Raw genomic sequence first — 17,988 nt, 5'->3', positions numbered from 1 at the left:
TCCACTCCATAAAGATGCTCCAAGGTAATGATCATAAAGATGCTCACCAAAATAGGCAGAAGAATGGGCAAACACAATGAGAATTTCAACATAAGATGCTCACCAAACTAGAGAGAAGAATGGACAAACACAGTGAGAATTTCAACAAAGAGTTAGCAAATATAAAAAAGAACCAAACAGATTAAGAATACAATAACTGAAATAAAAAGTTCACTAGGGGACTTCCCTGGTGGTGCAGTGGTTAAGAATCCGCCTGCCAATGCAGGGGACACGGATTCGATCCCTGGTCCGGAAGATCCCAGGTCCGCGAAGATCCCAAATGCTGCAGAGCAACGAAGGCCATGCGCCACAACTTCTGAAGCCCACGTGCCCTAGAGCCCATGTGCCGCAACTACTGAGCCCGTGTGCTGTAACTACTGAAGCCCGTGTGCCTAGAGAAGCCACTGCAATGAGAAGCCCACACACTGCAATGAAGAATAGCCCCTGCTCACTGCAACTAGAGAAAGCCTGTATGCAGTAATGAAGACCCAATGCAGCCAAAAATAAAATAAATTAAAAAAAAAAAAGTTCACTAGAAGGAATCAACAGAAGATTAGATGATACAGAGGAACAGATCAGCAATCTGGAAGACAGAGTACTGGAAATTGCCCAAGCAGAACAGAAAAAAGAATTTTAAAAAATGAGCATAGAGAGAGGGGCAAGATGGCGGAAGAGTAAGACGCAGAGATCACCTTCCTTCCCACAGATACAGTAGAAATACATCTACACGTGGAACTGCTCCTACAGAACACCCATTGAACGCTGGAAGAAGACGTCAGACCTCCCAAAAGGCAAGAAAATCCCCACATACTTGGGTAGGGCAAAAGAAAAAAGAAAAAACAGAGACAAAGAATAGGGACGGGACCTGCACCAGTGGGAGGGAGCTGTGAAGGAGGAAAGGTTTCCACACACTAGGAAGCCCCTTCGCGGGCAGAGACTGCGGGTGGCAGAGGGGGGAAGCTTCAGAGCCACGGAGGAGAGCGCAGCCACAGGGGTGCGGAGGGCAAAGCGGAGAGACTCCCGCACAGAGGATCGGCGCCGAGCAGCACTCACCAGCCCGAGAGGCTTGTCTGCTCAGCCGCCGGGGCCGGCGGGGGCTGGGAGCTGAGGCTCGGGCTTCGGTGCGAGCCGGGAGGGAGTCCGGGAAAAAGACTGCAGCTGCCGAAGAGGCAAGAGACTTTTTCTTGCCTCTTTGTTTCGCGGCGCGCAAGGAGAGGGGATTCAGAGCGCCGCCTAAACGAGCTCCAGAGACGGGCGCGAGCCGCGGCTATCAGCGCGGATCCCAGAGCAACAGGGGCGCAGAGGGAAAAACGGAGAGATTCCCGCACAGAGGCTCGGCGCCGAGCAGCACTCACCAGCCCGAGAGGCTTGTCTGCTCACCCGCCGGGGCGGGCGGGGGCTGGGAGCTGAGGCTCGGGCTTCGGTCGGATCGCAGGGAGAGGACTGGGGTTGGCGGCGTGAACACAGCCTGAAGGGGCTAGCGCACCACAGCTAGCCAGGAGGGAGCCCGAGAAAAAGTCTGCAGCTGCCGAAGAGGCAAGAGACTTTTTCTTGCCTCTTTGTTTCGCGGCGCGCAAGGAGAGGGGATTCAGAGCGCCGCTTAAATGAACTCCAGAGACGGGCGCGAGCCGCGGCTATCAGCGCGGACCCCAGAGACAGGCATGAGACGCTAAGGCTGCTGCTGCCGCCACCAAGAAGCCTGTGTGCGAGCACAGGTCACTATCCACACAGCCCCTCCCGGGAGCCTGTGCAGCCCGCCAAGGCCAGGCTCCCGTGATCCGGGGACAATTCCCCGGGAGAACGCACGGCGCGCCTCAGGCTGCTGCAACGTCACGCCGGCTTCTGCCGCCGCAGGCTCGCCCCGCCTCCTCCGTACCGCTCCCTCCCCCCGGCCTGACTGAGCCAGAGCCCCCGAATCAGCTGCTCCTTTAACCCCGTTTTGTCTGGGCGGGGAACAGACGCCCTCAGGCGACCTACATGCAGAGGCGGGTCCAAATCCAAAGCTGAACCCCGGAAGCTGTGCGAACAAAGAAGAGAAAGGGAAATCTCTCCCAGCAGCCTCAGAAGCAGCGGATTAAAGCTCCACAAACAACTTGATGTGCCTGCATCTGTTGAATACCTGAATAGACAACGAATCATCCCAAATTTAGGAGGTGGACTTTGGGAGCAGGATATATTAATTTTTCCCCTTTTCCTTTTTTTGTGAGTGTATATGTGTATGCTTCTGGGTGAGATTTTGTCTGTATAGCTTTGCTCTCACCGTTAGTCCTAGGGTTAGGTCCGTCCTTTTTTTTTTTTTTTTTTACTTAAAAAATTTTTTTTTCACTAATAAATGTTTTCTTAATAATTTTTTCCTTATTTTCTATTTTTAAAAAATTAAAAAAAATTTTTTAAATAAGTTTTTTCATATTTTTTATTTTAAAAATTAAATTTTTTTCTTAAATATTTTTCTTAATAATTTTTTTCTTATTTTTTATTATAATAGCTTTATTTTATTTTATTTTATCCTCTTTCTTTCTTTCTTTCTATTTTTTCTCCCTTTTATTCTGAGCCGTGTGGATGAAAGGCTCTTGGTGCTCCAGCCAGGCATCAGGGCTGTGCCTCTGAGGTGGGAGAGCCAACTTCAGGACACTGGTCCACAAGAGACCTCCCAGCTCCACGTAATACCAAACGGCGAAAATCTCTCAGAGATCTCCATCTCAACACCAAGACCCAGCTTCACTCAACGACCAGCAAGCTACAGTGCTGGACACCCTATGCCAAACAACTAGCAAGACAGGAACACAGCCCCATCCATTAACAGAGAGGCTGCCTAAAATCATGATAAGGCCACAGACACCCCAAAACACACCACCAGACGTGGACGTGCCCACCAGAAAGACAAGATCCAACTTCATCCATCAGAACACAGGCACTAGTCCCCTCCACCAGGAAGCCTACACAACCCACGGAACCAACCTTAGCCACTGGGGACAGATACCAAAAACAACGGGAACTATGAACCTGCAGCCTGTGAAAAGGAGACCCCAAACACAGTAAGATAAGCAAAATGAGAAGACAAAAAAATACACAGCAGGTGAAGGAGCAGGGTCAAAACACACCAGACCTAACAAATGAAGAGGAAATAGGCAGTCTACCTGAAAAAGAATTCAGAATAATGATAGTAAAGATGATCCAAAATCTTGGAAATAGAATAGACAAAATGCAAGAAACATTTAACAAGGACATAGAAGAACTAAAGAGGAACCAAGCAACGATGAAAAACACAATAAATGAAATTAAAAATACTCTAGACGGGATTAATAGCAGAATAACTGAGGCAGAAGAACGGATAAGTGACCTGGAAGATAAAATAGTGGAAATAACTACTGCAGACCAGAATAAAGAAAAAAGAATGAAAAGAACTGAGGACAGTCTCAGAGACCTCTGGGACAACATTAAACGCACCAACATTCGAATCATAGGGGTCCCAGAAGAAGAAGAGAAAAAGAAAGGGACTGAGAAAATATTTGAAGAGATTATAGTTGAAAACTTCCCTAATATGGGAAAGGAAATAGTTAATCAAGTCCTGGAAGCACAGAGAGTCCCATACAGGATAAATCCAAGGAGAAACACACCAAGACACATATTAATCAAACTATCAAAAATTAAATATAAAGAAAACATATTAAAAGCAGCAAGGGAAAAACAACAAATAACACACAAGGGAATCCCCATAAGGTTAACAGCTGATCTTTCAGCAGAAACTCTGCAAGCCAGAAGGGAGTGGCAGGATATACTTAAAGTGATGAAGGAGAAAAACCTACAACCAAGGTTACTCTACCCAGCAAGGATCTCATTCAGATTTGATGGAGAAATTAAAACCTTTACAGACAAGCAAAAGCTGAGAGAGTTCAGCACCACCAAACCAGCTTTACAACAAATGCTAAAGGAACTTCTCTAGGCAAGAAACACAAGAGAAGGAAAACACCTACAATAACAAACCCAAAACATTTAAGAAAATGGGAATAGGAAAATACATATCGATAATTACCTTAAATGTAAATGGATTAAATGCTCCCACCAAAAGACACAGACTGGCTGAATGGATACAAAAACAAGACCCATATATATGCTGTCTACAAGAGACCCACTTCAGACCTAGAGACACATACAGACTGAAAGTGAGGGGATGGAAAAAGATATTCCATGCAAATGGAAATCAAAAGAAAGCTGGAGTAGCAATTCTCATATCAGACAAAATAGACTTTAAAATAAAGACTATTACAAAAGACAAAGAAGGACACTATATAATGATCAAGGGATCGATCCAAGAGGAAGGTATAACAATTGTAAATATTTATGCACCCAACATAGGAGCACCTCAATACATAAGGCAAATACTAACAGCCATAAAAGGGGAAATTGACAGTAACACAATCATAGTAGGGGACTTTAACACCCCACTTTCACCAATGGACAGATCATCCAAAATGAAAATAAATAAGGAAACACAAGCTTTAAATGATACATTAAACAAGATGGACTTAATTGATATTTATAGGACATTCCACCCAAAAACAACAGAATACACATTTTTCTCAAGTGCTCATGGAACATTCTCCAGGATAGATCATATCTTGGGTCACAAATCAAGCCTTGGTAAATTTAAAAAAATTGAAATCGTATCAAGTATCTTTTCCGACCACAACGCTATGAGACTAGATATCAATTACAGGAAAAGATCTGTAAAAAATACAAACACATGGAGGCTACACAATACACTACTTAATAACGAAGTGATCACTGAAGACATCAAAGGGGAAATCAAAAAATACCTAGAAACAAATGACAATGGAGACACGACGACCCAAAACCTATGGGATGCAGCAAAAGCAGTGCTAAGAGGGAAGTTTATAGCAATACAAGCCTACCTCAAGAAACAGGAAACATCTCGAATAAACAACTTAACCTTGCACCTAAAGCAACTAGAGAAAGAAGAACAAAAAAACCCCAAAGCTAGCAGAAGGAAAGAAATCATAAAGATCACATCAGAAATAAATGAAAAAGAAATGAAGGAGACAATAGCGAAGATCAATGAAACTAAAAGCTGGTTCTTTGAGAAGATAAACAAAATTGATAAACCATTAGCCAGACTCATCAAGAGAAAAAGGGAGAAGACTCAAATCAATAGAATTAGAAATGAAAAAGGAGAAGTAACCACTGACACTGCAGAAATACAAACGATCATGAGAGATTACTACAAGCAACTCTATGCCAATAAAATGGACAACCTGGAAGAAATGGACAGATTCTTAGAAATGCACAACCTGCCGAGACTGAACCAGGAAGAAATAGAAAATATGAACAGACCAATCACAAGCACTGAAATTGAAACTGTGATTAAAAATCTTCCAACACACAAAAGCCCAGGACCAGATGGCTTCACAGGCGAATTCTATCAAACACTTAGAGAAGAGCTAACACCTATCCTTCTCAAACTCTTCCAAAATATTGCAGAGGGAGGAACACTCCCCAACTCATTCTACGAGGCCACCATCACCCTGATACCAAAACCAGACAAAGACGTCACAAAGAAAGAAAACTACAGGCCAATATCACTGATGAACATAGATGCAAAAATCCTCAACAAAATACTAGCAAACAGAATCCAACAGCACATTAAAAGGATTATACACCATGATCAAGTGGGGTTTATTCCAGGAATGCAAGGATTCTTCAATATACGCAAATCAATCAACGTGATACATCATATTAACAAATTGAAGGAGAAAAACCATATGATCATCTCAATAGATGCAGAGAAAGCTTTCGACAAAATTCAACCCATTTATGATAAAAGCCCTGCAGAAAGTAGGCATAGAGGGAACTTTCCTCAACTTAATAAAGGCCATATATGACAAACCCACAGCCAACATTGTCCTCAATGGTGAAAAACTGAAACCATTTCCACTAAGATCAGGAACAAGACAAGGTTGCCCACTCTCACCACTATTATTCAACATAGTTTTGGAAGTGTTAGCCACAGCAATCAGAGAAGAAAAAGAAATAAAAGGAATCCAAATCAGAAAAGAAAAAGTAAAGCTGTCACTGTTTGCAGATGACATGATACTATAAATAGAGAATCCTAAAGATGCTACCAGAAAACTACTAGAGCTAATCAATGAATTTGGTAAAGTAGCAGGATACAAAATTAATGCACAGAAATCTCTTGCATTCTTATATACTAATGATGAAAAATCTGAAAGTGAAATTAAGAAAACACTCCCGTTTACCATTGCAACAAAAAGAATAAAATATCTAGGAATAAACCTACCTAAGGAGACAAAAGACCTGTATGCAGAAAATTATAGGACACTGATGAAAGAAATTAAAGATGATACAAATAGATGGAGAGATATACCATGTTCTTGGATTGGAAGAATCAACATTGTGAAAATGACTCTGCTACCCAAAGCAATCTACAGATTCAATGCAATCCCTATCAAACTACCACTGGCATTTTTCACAGAACTAGAACAAAAAATTTCACAATTTGTATGGAAACACAAAAGACCCCGAATAGCCAAAGCAATCTTGAGAACGAAAAATGGAGCTGGAGGAATCAGGCTCCCTGACTTCAGACTATATTACAAAGCTACAGTAATCAAGACAGTTTGGTACTGGCACAAAAACAGAAATATAGATCAATGGAACAGGATAGAAAGCCCAGAGATAAGCCCACGCACATATGGTCACCTTATCTTTGATAAAGGAGGCAAGCATATACAGTGGAGAAAAGACAGCCTCTTCAATAAGTGGTGCTGGGAAAATTGGACAGGTACATGTAAAAGTATGAAATTAGAACACTCCCTGACACCATACACAAAAATAAACTCAAAATGGATTAAAGACCTAAGTGTAAGGCCAGACACTATCAAACTCTTAGAGCAAAACATAGGCAGAACACTCTATGACATAAATCACAGCAAGATCCTTTTTGACCCAGCTCCTAGAGAAATGGAAATAAAAACACAAATAAACAAATGGGACCTAATGAAACTTAAAAGCTTTTGCACAGCAAAGGAAACCATAAACAAGACCAAAAGACAACCCTCAGAATGGGAGAAAATATTTGCAAATGAAGCAACTGACAAAGGATTAATCTCCAAGATTTACAAGCAGGTCATGCAGCTCAATAACAAAAAAACAAACAACCCAATCCAAAAATGGGCAGAAGACCTAAATAGACATTTCTCCAAAGAAGAGATACAGATTGCCAACAGACACATGAAAGAATGCTCAACATCATTAATCATTAGAGAAATGCAAATCAAAACTACGAGGTATCATCTCACACCGGTCAGAATGGCCATCATCAAAAAATCTAGAAACAATAAATGCTGGAGAGGGTGTGGAGAAAAGGGAACACTCTTGCACTGCTGGTGGGAATGTAAATTGATACAGCCACTATGGAGAACAGTATGGAAGTTCCTTAAAAAACTAAAAATAGAACTACCATACGACCCAGCAATCCCACTACTGGGCATATACCCTGAGAAAACCATAATTCAGAAAGAGTCATGTACCAAAATATTCATTGCAGCTCTGTTTACAATAGCCAGGACATGGAAGCAACCTAGGTGTCCATCATCGGATGAATGGATAAAGAAGATGTGGCACATATATACAATGGAATATTACTCAGCCATAAAAAGAAATGAAATGGAGGTATTTGTAATGAGGTGGATGGAGTTAGAGTCTGTCATACAGAGTGAAGTAAGTCAGAAAGAGAAAAACAAATACAGTATGCTAACACATATATATGGAATCTAAGGAAAAAAAAAAGGTCATGAAGAACCTAGTGGCAAGATGGGAATAAAGACACAGACCTACTAGAGAATGGACTTGAGGATATGGGGAGGGGGAGGGGTGAGATGTGACAGGGTGAGAGAGTGTCATGGACATATATACACTACCAAATGTAAAACAGATAGCTAGTGGGAAGCAGCCGCATAGCACAGGGAGATCAGCTCGGTGCTTTGTGACCACCTAGAGGGGTGGGATAGGGAGGGTGGGAGGGAGGGAGATGCAAGAGGGAAGAGATATGGGAACATATGTATATGTATAACTGATTCACTTTGTTGTAAAGCAGAAACTAACACACCATTGTAAAGCAATTATACTTCAATAAAGATGTTAAAAAAAAAATGAGCATAGTTTAACAGACCTCTGGGACAATATCAAGTGTACTAACATTAGCATTACAGGGGTCCCAGAAGGAGAAGAGAGAGAAAAAGGGGCAGAGAACTTATTTGAAGAAATAATAGCTTAAAACTTCCCTAACCTGGGGAAACAAACAAACATCCAGGTCCAGGAAGCACAGAGTCCTAAACAAGATGAACCCAAAGAGATCCATACCAAGACACTTTATAATTAAAATGGCAAAAATTAAAGATAAAGAGAGATTCTTAAAAGCAGCAAAAGAAAAGCAACTAGTTATATATAAGGAAACTCCCATAAGACTATGAGGTGACTTTTCAGCAGAAACTTTGCAGACCAGAAGGGAGTAGCACAATATACTCTAAGTGATGAAAGGGAAAAACCTACAACCAAAACTCTACCAGGCAAGGCTATCATGCAAATTTAAAAGAATGAAAATGAGTTTTACAGACAAGCAAAAGCTAAGAGCTCAGCACCACTGAACTGGCTTTATAAGAAATGTTAAAGGGACTTTTCAAAATGGAAAAGAAAAGGCCACAACTAGAAATCTGAAAATTATGGAAAGAAAAACCTCACTGGTAAAGGCAAACCTACAGTAAAGGAAGTAGATAAACCACTTATAAAGCTAGTAGGAAGGTTAAAAGACAAAAGTAGTAAAATCATCTGTAACCACAATAAGTAGTTAAAGGATATACAAAACAAAAAGATGTAAAATATGATGTCAAAAACGTTAAACTTGGGACTTCCCTGGTGGTGCAGCGGTTAAGAATCTGCCTGCCAATGCAGGGGACACAGGTTCGAGCCCTGGTCTGGGAAGATCCCACGTGCCACAGAGCAACTAAGCCTGTGCGCCACAACTACTGAGCCTGTGCTCTACGGTCCACGAGCCACAACTACTAAAGCCCATGTGCCTAGAGCCTGTGCTCCGCAACAAGAGAAGCCACCGCAGACAGAAGCCTGTGCACAGCAATGAAGAGCAGCCCCCGCTCACCGCAACTAGAGAAAGCCCGTGCGCAGCAACGAAGAAGACCTGACGCAGCCATAAATAAATAAATAAATTTATTTATTTAAAAACAAAAACAAAAGAACATTAAACTTAAAGAGGGAGTAAAAATGTGAGGTTGTTAGAATGCAATGGAACTTAAGATATCAACTTAAAATAATCATATGTATATATGAATCATATATATTACATGTTACCTATAACATAACATGTTCATATATTATATATGAACCTCATGGTAACCACAAACCAAAAGCCTATGACAGATACACACAAAAAAAGAGGAAAGGAATCCAAATATAACACTAAAAATAGTCATGAAATCACAAGGGAAGAGGACAAAAGATGAAAGGAACAAAAAATAATTACAAAGCGACCCAAAAACAATGAACAAAATGGCAATGAGTACATACCTATCAATAATTACTTTAAATGTAAATGGACTAAATGCTCCAATCAAAAGACATGGAGTCACTGAATGAATTTTAAAAATATGTTTATGCTGCCTACAGGAGACTCACTTCAGATCTAGAGACACACACAGACTGAAAGTGAGGGGATGGAATAAGGTACTCCATGCAAATGGAAACAAAAAGAAAGCTGAAGTGGCAATACTTATATCAGACAAAACAGTCTTTAAAACAAAGATGGGCATTATTATATAATGATAAAGGGATCAAACCAACAAGAAGATATAACAATTTTAAGTATATATGCACCCAACATAGGAGCACCTAAATACATAAAGCAAATATTAACAGAGACATAAAGGGAGAAATTGACAGATACACAAAAACAAGAGGAGACTTCAACACTCCAGTTACATCAACGGACAATTCATCCAGACAGAAAATCAATAAGGAAACACTGGCCTTAAACAGCACATTAGATCAATGAAATTAATAGATATATATATGACATTTCATCCCCAAACAGCAAAATAAACATTCTTTTCAAGTGCACTTAGAACATTCCCCAGGATAGATTGCATGCTAGGCCACAAAGCAAGTCGCAATACATTTAAGAAAACTAAAATCATATCAAGAATCTTTTCTGACCACAACAGAGACTAGAAATCAACTACAAGGAAAAACCTGCCAAAAACACAAATATGTGGAGACTAAACAATTACTACTAAACAACCAATGGATTGATGAAGAAATCAAAGAAGAAATTAACAAAAACACCAAGACAAATGAAAATACAATGATCCAAAATCTATGGAATGCAGCAAAAGCAGTTCTAAGAGGGAAGTTTATAGTGACCTAAACTGAGGTAGCAGCTTTGAATGGGAGAAGATGTTTGCAAACAATATATATGATAAGGGGTTAACATCCAAAACATAGAAAGAACTCATACAACTCCACATAAAAAAAAAGACCTGGACTTCCCTGGTGGCGCAGTGGTTAAGAATCTGCCTGCCAATGCAGGGGACACAGGTTCGCTCCCTGGTCCGGGAAGATCCCACGTGCTGTGGAGCAACTAAGCCCATGTGCCACAACTACTGAGCCTGCACTCTAGAGCCCACGAGCCACAACTACTGAGCCCACATGCCACAACTACTGAGCCCACATGCCACAACTACTGAAGCCTGCAGGCCTAGAGCCCGTGCTCCGCAACAAAAGAAGCCACTGCAATGAGAAGCCCATGCACCACAATGAAGAGTAGCCTCCGCTCGCTGCAACTAGAGAAAGCCTGCACCCAGCAAAGACCCAACGCAGCCAAAAATAAATAAAATAAAATAAATTTATAAAAAAAGAAAGACCTAATTAAAAAATGGGCAGGGTACCTGAATAGACATTTTTCCAAGGAAGACATATAGACAGCCAGCAGGCACATGAAAAGATGCTCAACATCACTAATCAGCAGGAAATGCAAGTCAAAACCACAATGAGATATCACCTCACCCCTGTCAGAATGGCCATTACAAAGAAGACAAATAACAAGTGCTGGCAAGGGTGTGGAGAAAAGTGAACTCTCCTACTGCTGGTGGGAATGTAAACTGGTGCAGCCACTATGGAAAACCGTATGGAGATTTCTCACAAAATTAAAAATTGAACTACCACATGATCCAGCAATACCACTCCTGAATACTTATGCAAAGAAAACAAACACAATAATTAAAAAAGATATATGTACTCCCATGTTCACTGCAGTATTTTTTACAATAGCCAAGATATGGAAGCAACCTAAGTGTCCATCAATAGATGAATGGATAAAGAAGATGTGGTATATTATATATACAATGGAATGTTACTCAGCCATAAAAAATGACATACCTAACCTCATTGTTCAAATTAAGAAATCAAAGTTCAGAGAAGTGAAATGATTTATTTATACCAGCACAGGTCAGTGACAGGACAATACTGGATGGAAGGCAGGTCTGCCTTACTCTAAGGCAGAACACTGTAATGCTGTCTTGATGGTTACCTCTCATGTAGACTATTAAGCTCCTCTTGGGCTATGTCCTTAATGTTTCCAAATGACTTTTCACCTACATTATGATACTTGTTTTTTTCCTTTATCAACCCTTCTCCTAACCTCACTGGACTAACCTACATGTAAGAACAGACAATATCATCTGCCCACACCTATCATTATACACATAAAATGCTTACTGACTATGTGTATGAAGACACTGTTTATATCTTAGACCATGAAAGAGGACCTAAATGATACAATACTAAGCAGCCTAACAGGTAATCCAGAAAATTTAATTAATTCCTTATGTCTGATATAAATCCATTTATATACTGAAAAACCAATATAAAAATGAGAATAAAATTTCATGAAAAATAATTCTAAGTCATTAATGCCCAAACCAAGGTACCTGAGCTTCCCCATGCCTCCTCTTTTCAAATGCCAGTCTGTCTTCATCAGCCTTTTGTTCCCACTGCAGCTTTTCCAATTGTTGGGTCATTATACCCACTTTCTTTCTTACTTGTTCCTTAAGTTCTTTGTATTGATCCAGCTGTATAAAGAGCATTTAAACATTGCTAACTCACTTAAAGAAGCATGAGAGGAAATTCTTTATATGCTATCCTTCACTAGCAGATAATTAAACTTGTCAAAATTATGTTTTATATGAATTAGATCATAATTAGCCATTTTCTCTGGCTAAGATAGCATGAACGTAAAATGAACGTCTTCTTATTTAAAACTGTTTAGATAGATCAATAAGGTATTCAAAACCAACTCTATAAGGTCTCTGTAAGAAATTCTTAAAAGAGAAAGAACATTAAAACTCATTAAAATTCTTAAAAAAGAAAGGAGTTCAGAGAAAATTGTGTATTTTTCTATTTATACAGTCACAATTATTTTAGTATATATATTGTGATATAAGGTTATTATAAAATTAATGAAAGAGATAAATGACAGAAATTTAGTTGAGGGAATGTTTGAAAACTCAATTATAAATTTTTGGATATCTACTATTGACTTATAATTAAATCTTATGTACTAAATGGATATTAATTAATCACTTAACATTTTAAATAATCTTAAGGAATCAATTTCCCTTCAGTCAATTAAGTGATCATGTTTCTTCAAAGCCATATATTATCTGACTTTTAAGTTTTTACAATATTCATGAGAGGAAAAAAATGATTACCTTAAAAACATAAGAATATAATTTAATTACCTTTTATTACAAAATGATACCATGTAACCTTGTTGAAGTATTTTCTATGACTTTAACTCATAAATGTTATAATGTCATCTAATTTTATGAAGGAAAAATAGCCTACTGTAAAGATTAAATTTAGATTCTACATATAGGCTGAAAAATTTAAATCCTCATAATTTAAATTCTGAGGAAAATCTCTTAAAATATCAGAAAGAGAGGTCATCCTTTAATTTTTTTCTAATTAAAAGGAGAAGCTGAAACAATAGAAACAAATGATTTCCCATATGTCAACTTTTTCACCTGACTGGCTTCTAGTTCAATGTCTCGCCCTTTATGTAAAATTTCTTCCTCAATCTGCTTTTCAAAACTTCTCCATGCACCATCTAAATCAACCAGCTCTGTCTCTAAGGCCTTTATGTCAGCTTCCTGTTTAGAACGTTGTTTTTCACTGTCCTTTATTGATTTCTTAGCCACATTTAACTTCTTGAGGTGGTGAGAAGTGTTTTCTTTAGCTTTAATGTACTGAGGCTTCTTCTGATTTAAAAGTGCTTCAAGAGATCTAAAAAGAAAAATAAAGTTTGCTTTAAAGGAAATTTAATTTTATAGTATATAAAGGGAAGTTCTTTTGATCAAATTATACATTTAAAAAGAAACGATAAAAATTGACTTTCAGAGACTATAAGCAGATCAGTGGTTACCAGATGGCGGGGGAGAACCAAATAGGTGAAGCATAGGGGAATTTTTTTTTTTTAATACATTTATTTATTTATTTACTTATTTTTTGGCTGCGTTGGGTCTTCGTTGCTGTGCACGGGCTTTCTCTAGTTGCGGCGAGTGGAGGCTACTCTTTGTTGCAGTGTGCGGGCTTCTCATTGCGGTGGCTTCTCTTTGTTGTAGAGCACAGGCTCTAGACACGCGGGCTCCAGCAGTTGTGGCTCGCGGGCTCTAGAGTGCAGGCTCAGTAGTTGTGGCTCGCGGGCTCTAGAGTGCAGGCTCAGTAGTTGTGGCTCACAGGCTTAGTTGCTCCGCAGCATGTGGGATCTTCCTGGATCAGGGCTCGAACCTGTGTCCCCTGCGTTGGCAGGCGATTCTTAACCACTGCGCCACCAGGGAAGTCCCAGGGGAATTTTTTAAGAGTGATAAACTACTCTGTATGATACTGTAGTGGTGGACATATGACATCATGCATTTGTCAAGACTTACAGAAATTTACAGCAGCAGGAGTGAATCTTAATGTATCAAATTCAAAAAAAATCACTTAGGAGGCCGAGGGATCCTAGACAGAATGTAGAATGTGACTGAAGAATCTAACTGTATTACAAATGTATGAAACAACCTTATTGAAGAGGGTGGGGGAAACGTGCTAACCTAAGTAACTCTGGAAATGAGTGGAGTCCATAAAACCAAAAGCAAAAGGGATTGTACATAAGCCTTGTACTCCAGTTGATAAAGTTGCTTCCCACAAGGATATGGGTTAATAATTCTGATACTGCCATACATGATTACTGGAATTGAACAATTAAGCAAATGGATGGGAGACTGTGGAACCCAGATTTCTTACTGTTGGAATAGGACGTTACAGATAAGCAAGAAAAGGTCAACATCAATAACGATATGGGACTTCCCTGGTGGTCCAGTGGTTAAGACTCTGCACTCCCAATGCAGGGGCATGCGTTTGATCCCTGATCGGGGAACTAAGATCCTATATGCCACGTGGTGCAGCCAAAACAAACAAACAAAAAATAATAATAATGATGTCATGCTGATACTATGATATCTTAGATAGATGATATGTCATATAACATATATGATATATATTTTTAAAATTTTGGTATAGCCACTTTATTTTATTTATTTATTTATTGTCCACATCATGCAGCTTGTGGGATTTTAGTTCCCTGACCAGGGATCGAACGGGGCCCTCAGCAATGAGAGCGCAGAGTCGTAACCACTGGACCGCCAGGGAATTCCCCATATATGATATTTGACATCCCTGATATAATGCGATGATAATGGCATTTTACCTCTGTGGTCTTCTTCCCCCAAACCCATAAACGCTGTCTAATTATGAGAAAACTAACAGACAAATCCTAATTAAGATACATTCTACAAAAAACCTGACCAAAGCTTCTTAAAACTGTCAAGGACATCAAAAACAAGGAAAGTCTAAAACTGTCACAACCAAGAGGAGCCTAAGAAGACATGATGACTAAATATAATATGGTATACTGGATCAGAAAAAGAACATTAGGTAAAACCTAAAAAAATATGAATAAAGTACGGACTTCAGTTAATAATAATGTATAAATATTGGTTAATTAATTCTGACAAGTGTATCATACTAAAAATATAAGATGTTATAAGTGAGAGAAATTGAGTGTGGGGAATATGGGAACTCTCTGTACTGTCTTTAGAATTTTTCTGTATATCTAAAAGTATTCCAAAGTAAAAAAGTTTATTTAAAAGATCAACTTTCAAAGTGTCACTTATATTTTTATTTTTTCTATCAATCTACATAAAATCCAACTGTTAATAACTATTTTGAAAACTCACTTTAATTCTTTTTCTGTTTGTTGCAGTTGTCTGCTTAACATTCCATGTTCCTTTTTCTTGGCTTTAACTATGTTTTCATGACGAGAAAGAGACTCTTTTGTGACACTCAAATCCTTATTCACACGCTCTAACTCACTGTTTAGAAAAGAAATTTTTTTCTCATTGTGATACAGTTGGAAAAGCTGCAGTTGTATCTTGTTTATTTTCAGTTCTTCAAGGAGACTCTGGTAACGTTCTGCCTATAAAACAGTACAATTCAACAACAGTTAAAAGGGAGTATGTTTTACATTGACCTTTCATAAACTCAACTAGAGTGCCAACAAATGATCTCTAATGAATTTTTATTTACATCATTAACAAATGTTATTCTTGCCAAAAGTACCATTATTTGGAGAAGGCTTCTGCATATGCTTCTACAATAAACCAGTAAAGGATTTTATTTATTTATTTTCTAAAATTTCTTTATTTATTTTTGGCTGAGTTGGGTCTTTGTTGTGGTGCATGGGCTTCTCATCTCGGTGGCTTCTCTTGTTGTGGAGCACAGGCTCTAGGCATGCGGGCTTCAGTAGTTGAGGCTCACGGGCTCTAGAGAGCAGGCTCAGTAGTTGTGGCGCACGGGCCTAGTTGCTCCGTGGCACGTGGGATCTTCCTGGACCAGGACACGAACCCGCGTCCCCTGCACTGGCAGGCGGATTCTTAACCGCTGCGCCACCAGGGAAGCCCAGTAAAGGATTTTATATTCATGCACTCAGTGGTATGGTGGTAAGAACCATGAAGGGCCACCCACTAACCGAGTCCTGTCCCATTTTTGTCTTGACCTCAGAGTTTGGCAAGCATGTCTGACATCAACTTCCTCATTTGTAAACTGAAGGAAGTTATATGACTTTTAAGGTCCCTAGAGACTTTAAATTCAATGATTCCAGGTAAAATTCCTTCTATAGGATGTAATTTTTTCTAGGAATAGAACTAATAGGACTACTTTAAAGTTCTAAATTATATGTGAGATGGAAGAATTTCTTTAGTATTTGTGCTATTAATAAAGAAATAAAGGAAAGTGCTGCCTTAAGAGGAAAGCTCTTAATCAATGAAATATTCCAAGTAATGGGTAAACGGCCATCTGCCAGGATGTTGTAAAAAATAACTGGGAAGGTGGACTACTCTAACTGTCCTTATAATGTTTAAAGGTCTGCAATTCTACACTGCTGTAAGCTGTTTGAGTGTATTATGCATACTATAGTTTGACTTTCACTTAACACCACCCCTTTCTACTGACAAAACCAAGGACATACACATACATATAAAAATGTGAAGAAAACAGAGAAACATCACTAATAAGGAACACATCCACTTTTCATTTATTTCTTCAAATATTTATTAATTGCCTATTGTGTGCCAAGCCCTCTTCTATGTACTGGAAATATAGTAGAAAACAAGACTGAAACAGTCTCTGCTCTTGTAAGTTTATAATCTAGTTATTTTAATGGGGCAGGGAGGGAAGGAGTCAGAGATTAAATAAGCAAACAAATAATACACAAGATAATTTCATACAGCAAAATATGCTACAAAATAGGGACTTCCCTGGTGGTCCAGTGGGTAAGACTCCGTGCTCCCAATGCAGGGGGCCCAGGTTCGATCTCTGGTCGGGGAACTAGATTCCACATGCATGCCGCAACTAAGAAGTCCACGTGCCACAACTCAAAAAAAAAAAGATCCTGCATGCCGCAATTAAGAGCCGGCGCAGCCAAAATAAATAAATAAATAATAAATCTTTTAAAAAAATATGCTACAAAAGAAACAAAATAGAGTAATGCAATAGTACCAGGGAAGGGATGCTGATTTAGATTGGGCGCGTGGACAGCAAATGCCTGCCTGAGTACATGGCTTTTTTATGAAAACTTGAATGAGAGTACCAGCCATGTAAAAATCAGGCGTACAACTATCTAGGGAGAGGAAATAGCAAAAGCTCCAGGATAGAAGGGAGCATGGTGCTTCCAATAAATAATAAAGGTCAGTGTGGTAGGAGAGTAGAGGAAGTTAAAGCTTCAGAGGTGAACAACGGGCAGATCAGCAGGCTGGAAAGGGAGACTAGATTCTCAGTGCAGTGGGAAGCACTGCTCTGGAAGAGGTTTTATGCAAGACAAAGACAGAATCTGATTTGTATTTGAAAAAGATTACTCTAAAGGCAAACAGTTATCAACAATATACAAGGCACTACATTAGACATTGTGAAGGGCACCAAGAACTACCACAGAGGGACTTCCCTGGTGGCGCAGTGGCTGGGAATCCGCCTGCTAATGCAGGGGACACGGGTTCGAGCCCTGGTCCAGGAAGACCCCACATGCCGCGGAGCAACTAAGCCCACGAGCCACAACTATTGAAGCCCGCGCACCTAAAGCCCTTGCCCCGCAGCAAGAGAAGCCTGCGCACTGCAATGCAGAGTAGCCCCCGCTCGCCACAACTAGAGAAAGCCTGCGCGCAGCAACGAAGACCCAACGCAGCCAAAAAATTAATTAATTAATTAAAAAAAAAAAAAAAAAAAAAAGAAGAACTACCACAGAATGGCATT

At 39.6% G+C, this 17,988-nt stretch overlaps 1 protein-coding gene across 2 annotated transcripts in view; it reads right to left on the bottom strand.

Annotated features, from left to right (window-relative positions):
- Positions 1-17,988, bottom strand: part of SMC1B (structural maintenance of chromosomes 1B) — a 91,918-nt gene that overhangs the window by 51,156 nt on the left and 22,774 nt on the right. For both annotated transcript variants that reach the window (XM_061205436.1, XM_061205437.1), the window contains exons 5-7: positions 15,423-15,661; positions 13,170-13,428; positions 12,075-12,215 (exon numbers count right to left, since the gene is read on the bottom strand). In XM_061205436.1, coding sequence (XP_061061419.1) covers positions 12,075-12,215; positions 13,170-13,428; positions 15,423-15,661 — 639 coding nt within the window. The remainder of the gene's footprint in view (positions 1-12,074; positions 12,216-13,169; positions 13,429-15,422; positions 15,662-17,988) is intronic.

The sequence above is a fragment of the Eubalaena glacialis genome, chromosome 11 (assembly GCF_028564815.1).
Source record: "Eubalaena glacialis isolate mEubGla1 chromosome 11, mEubGla1.1.hap2.+ XY, whole genome shotgun sequence".
Classification (NCBI taxonomy): Eukaryota; Metazoa; Chordata; class Mammalia; order Artiodactyla; family Balaenidae; genus Eubalaena; species Eubalaena glacialis.
Note: the sequence above shows the minus strand (reverse complement) of the source record. Positions and strands in the feature narration are given on the sequence as shown.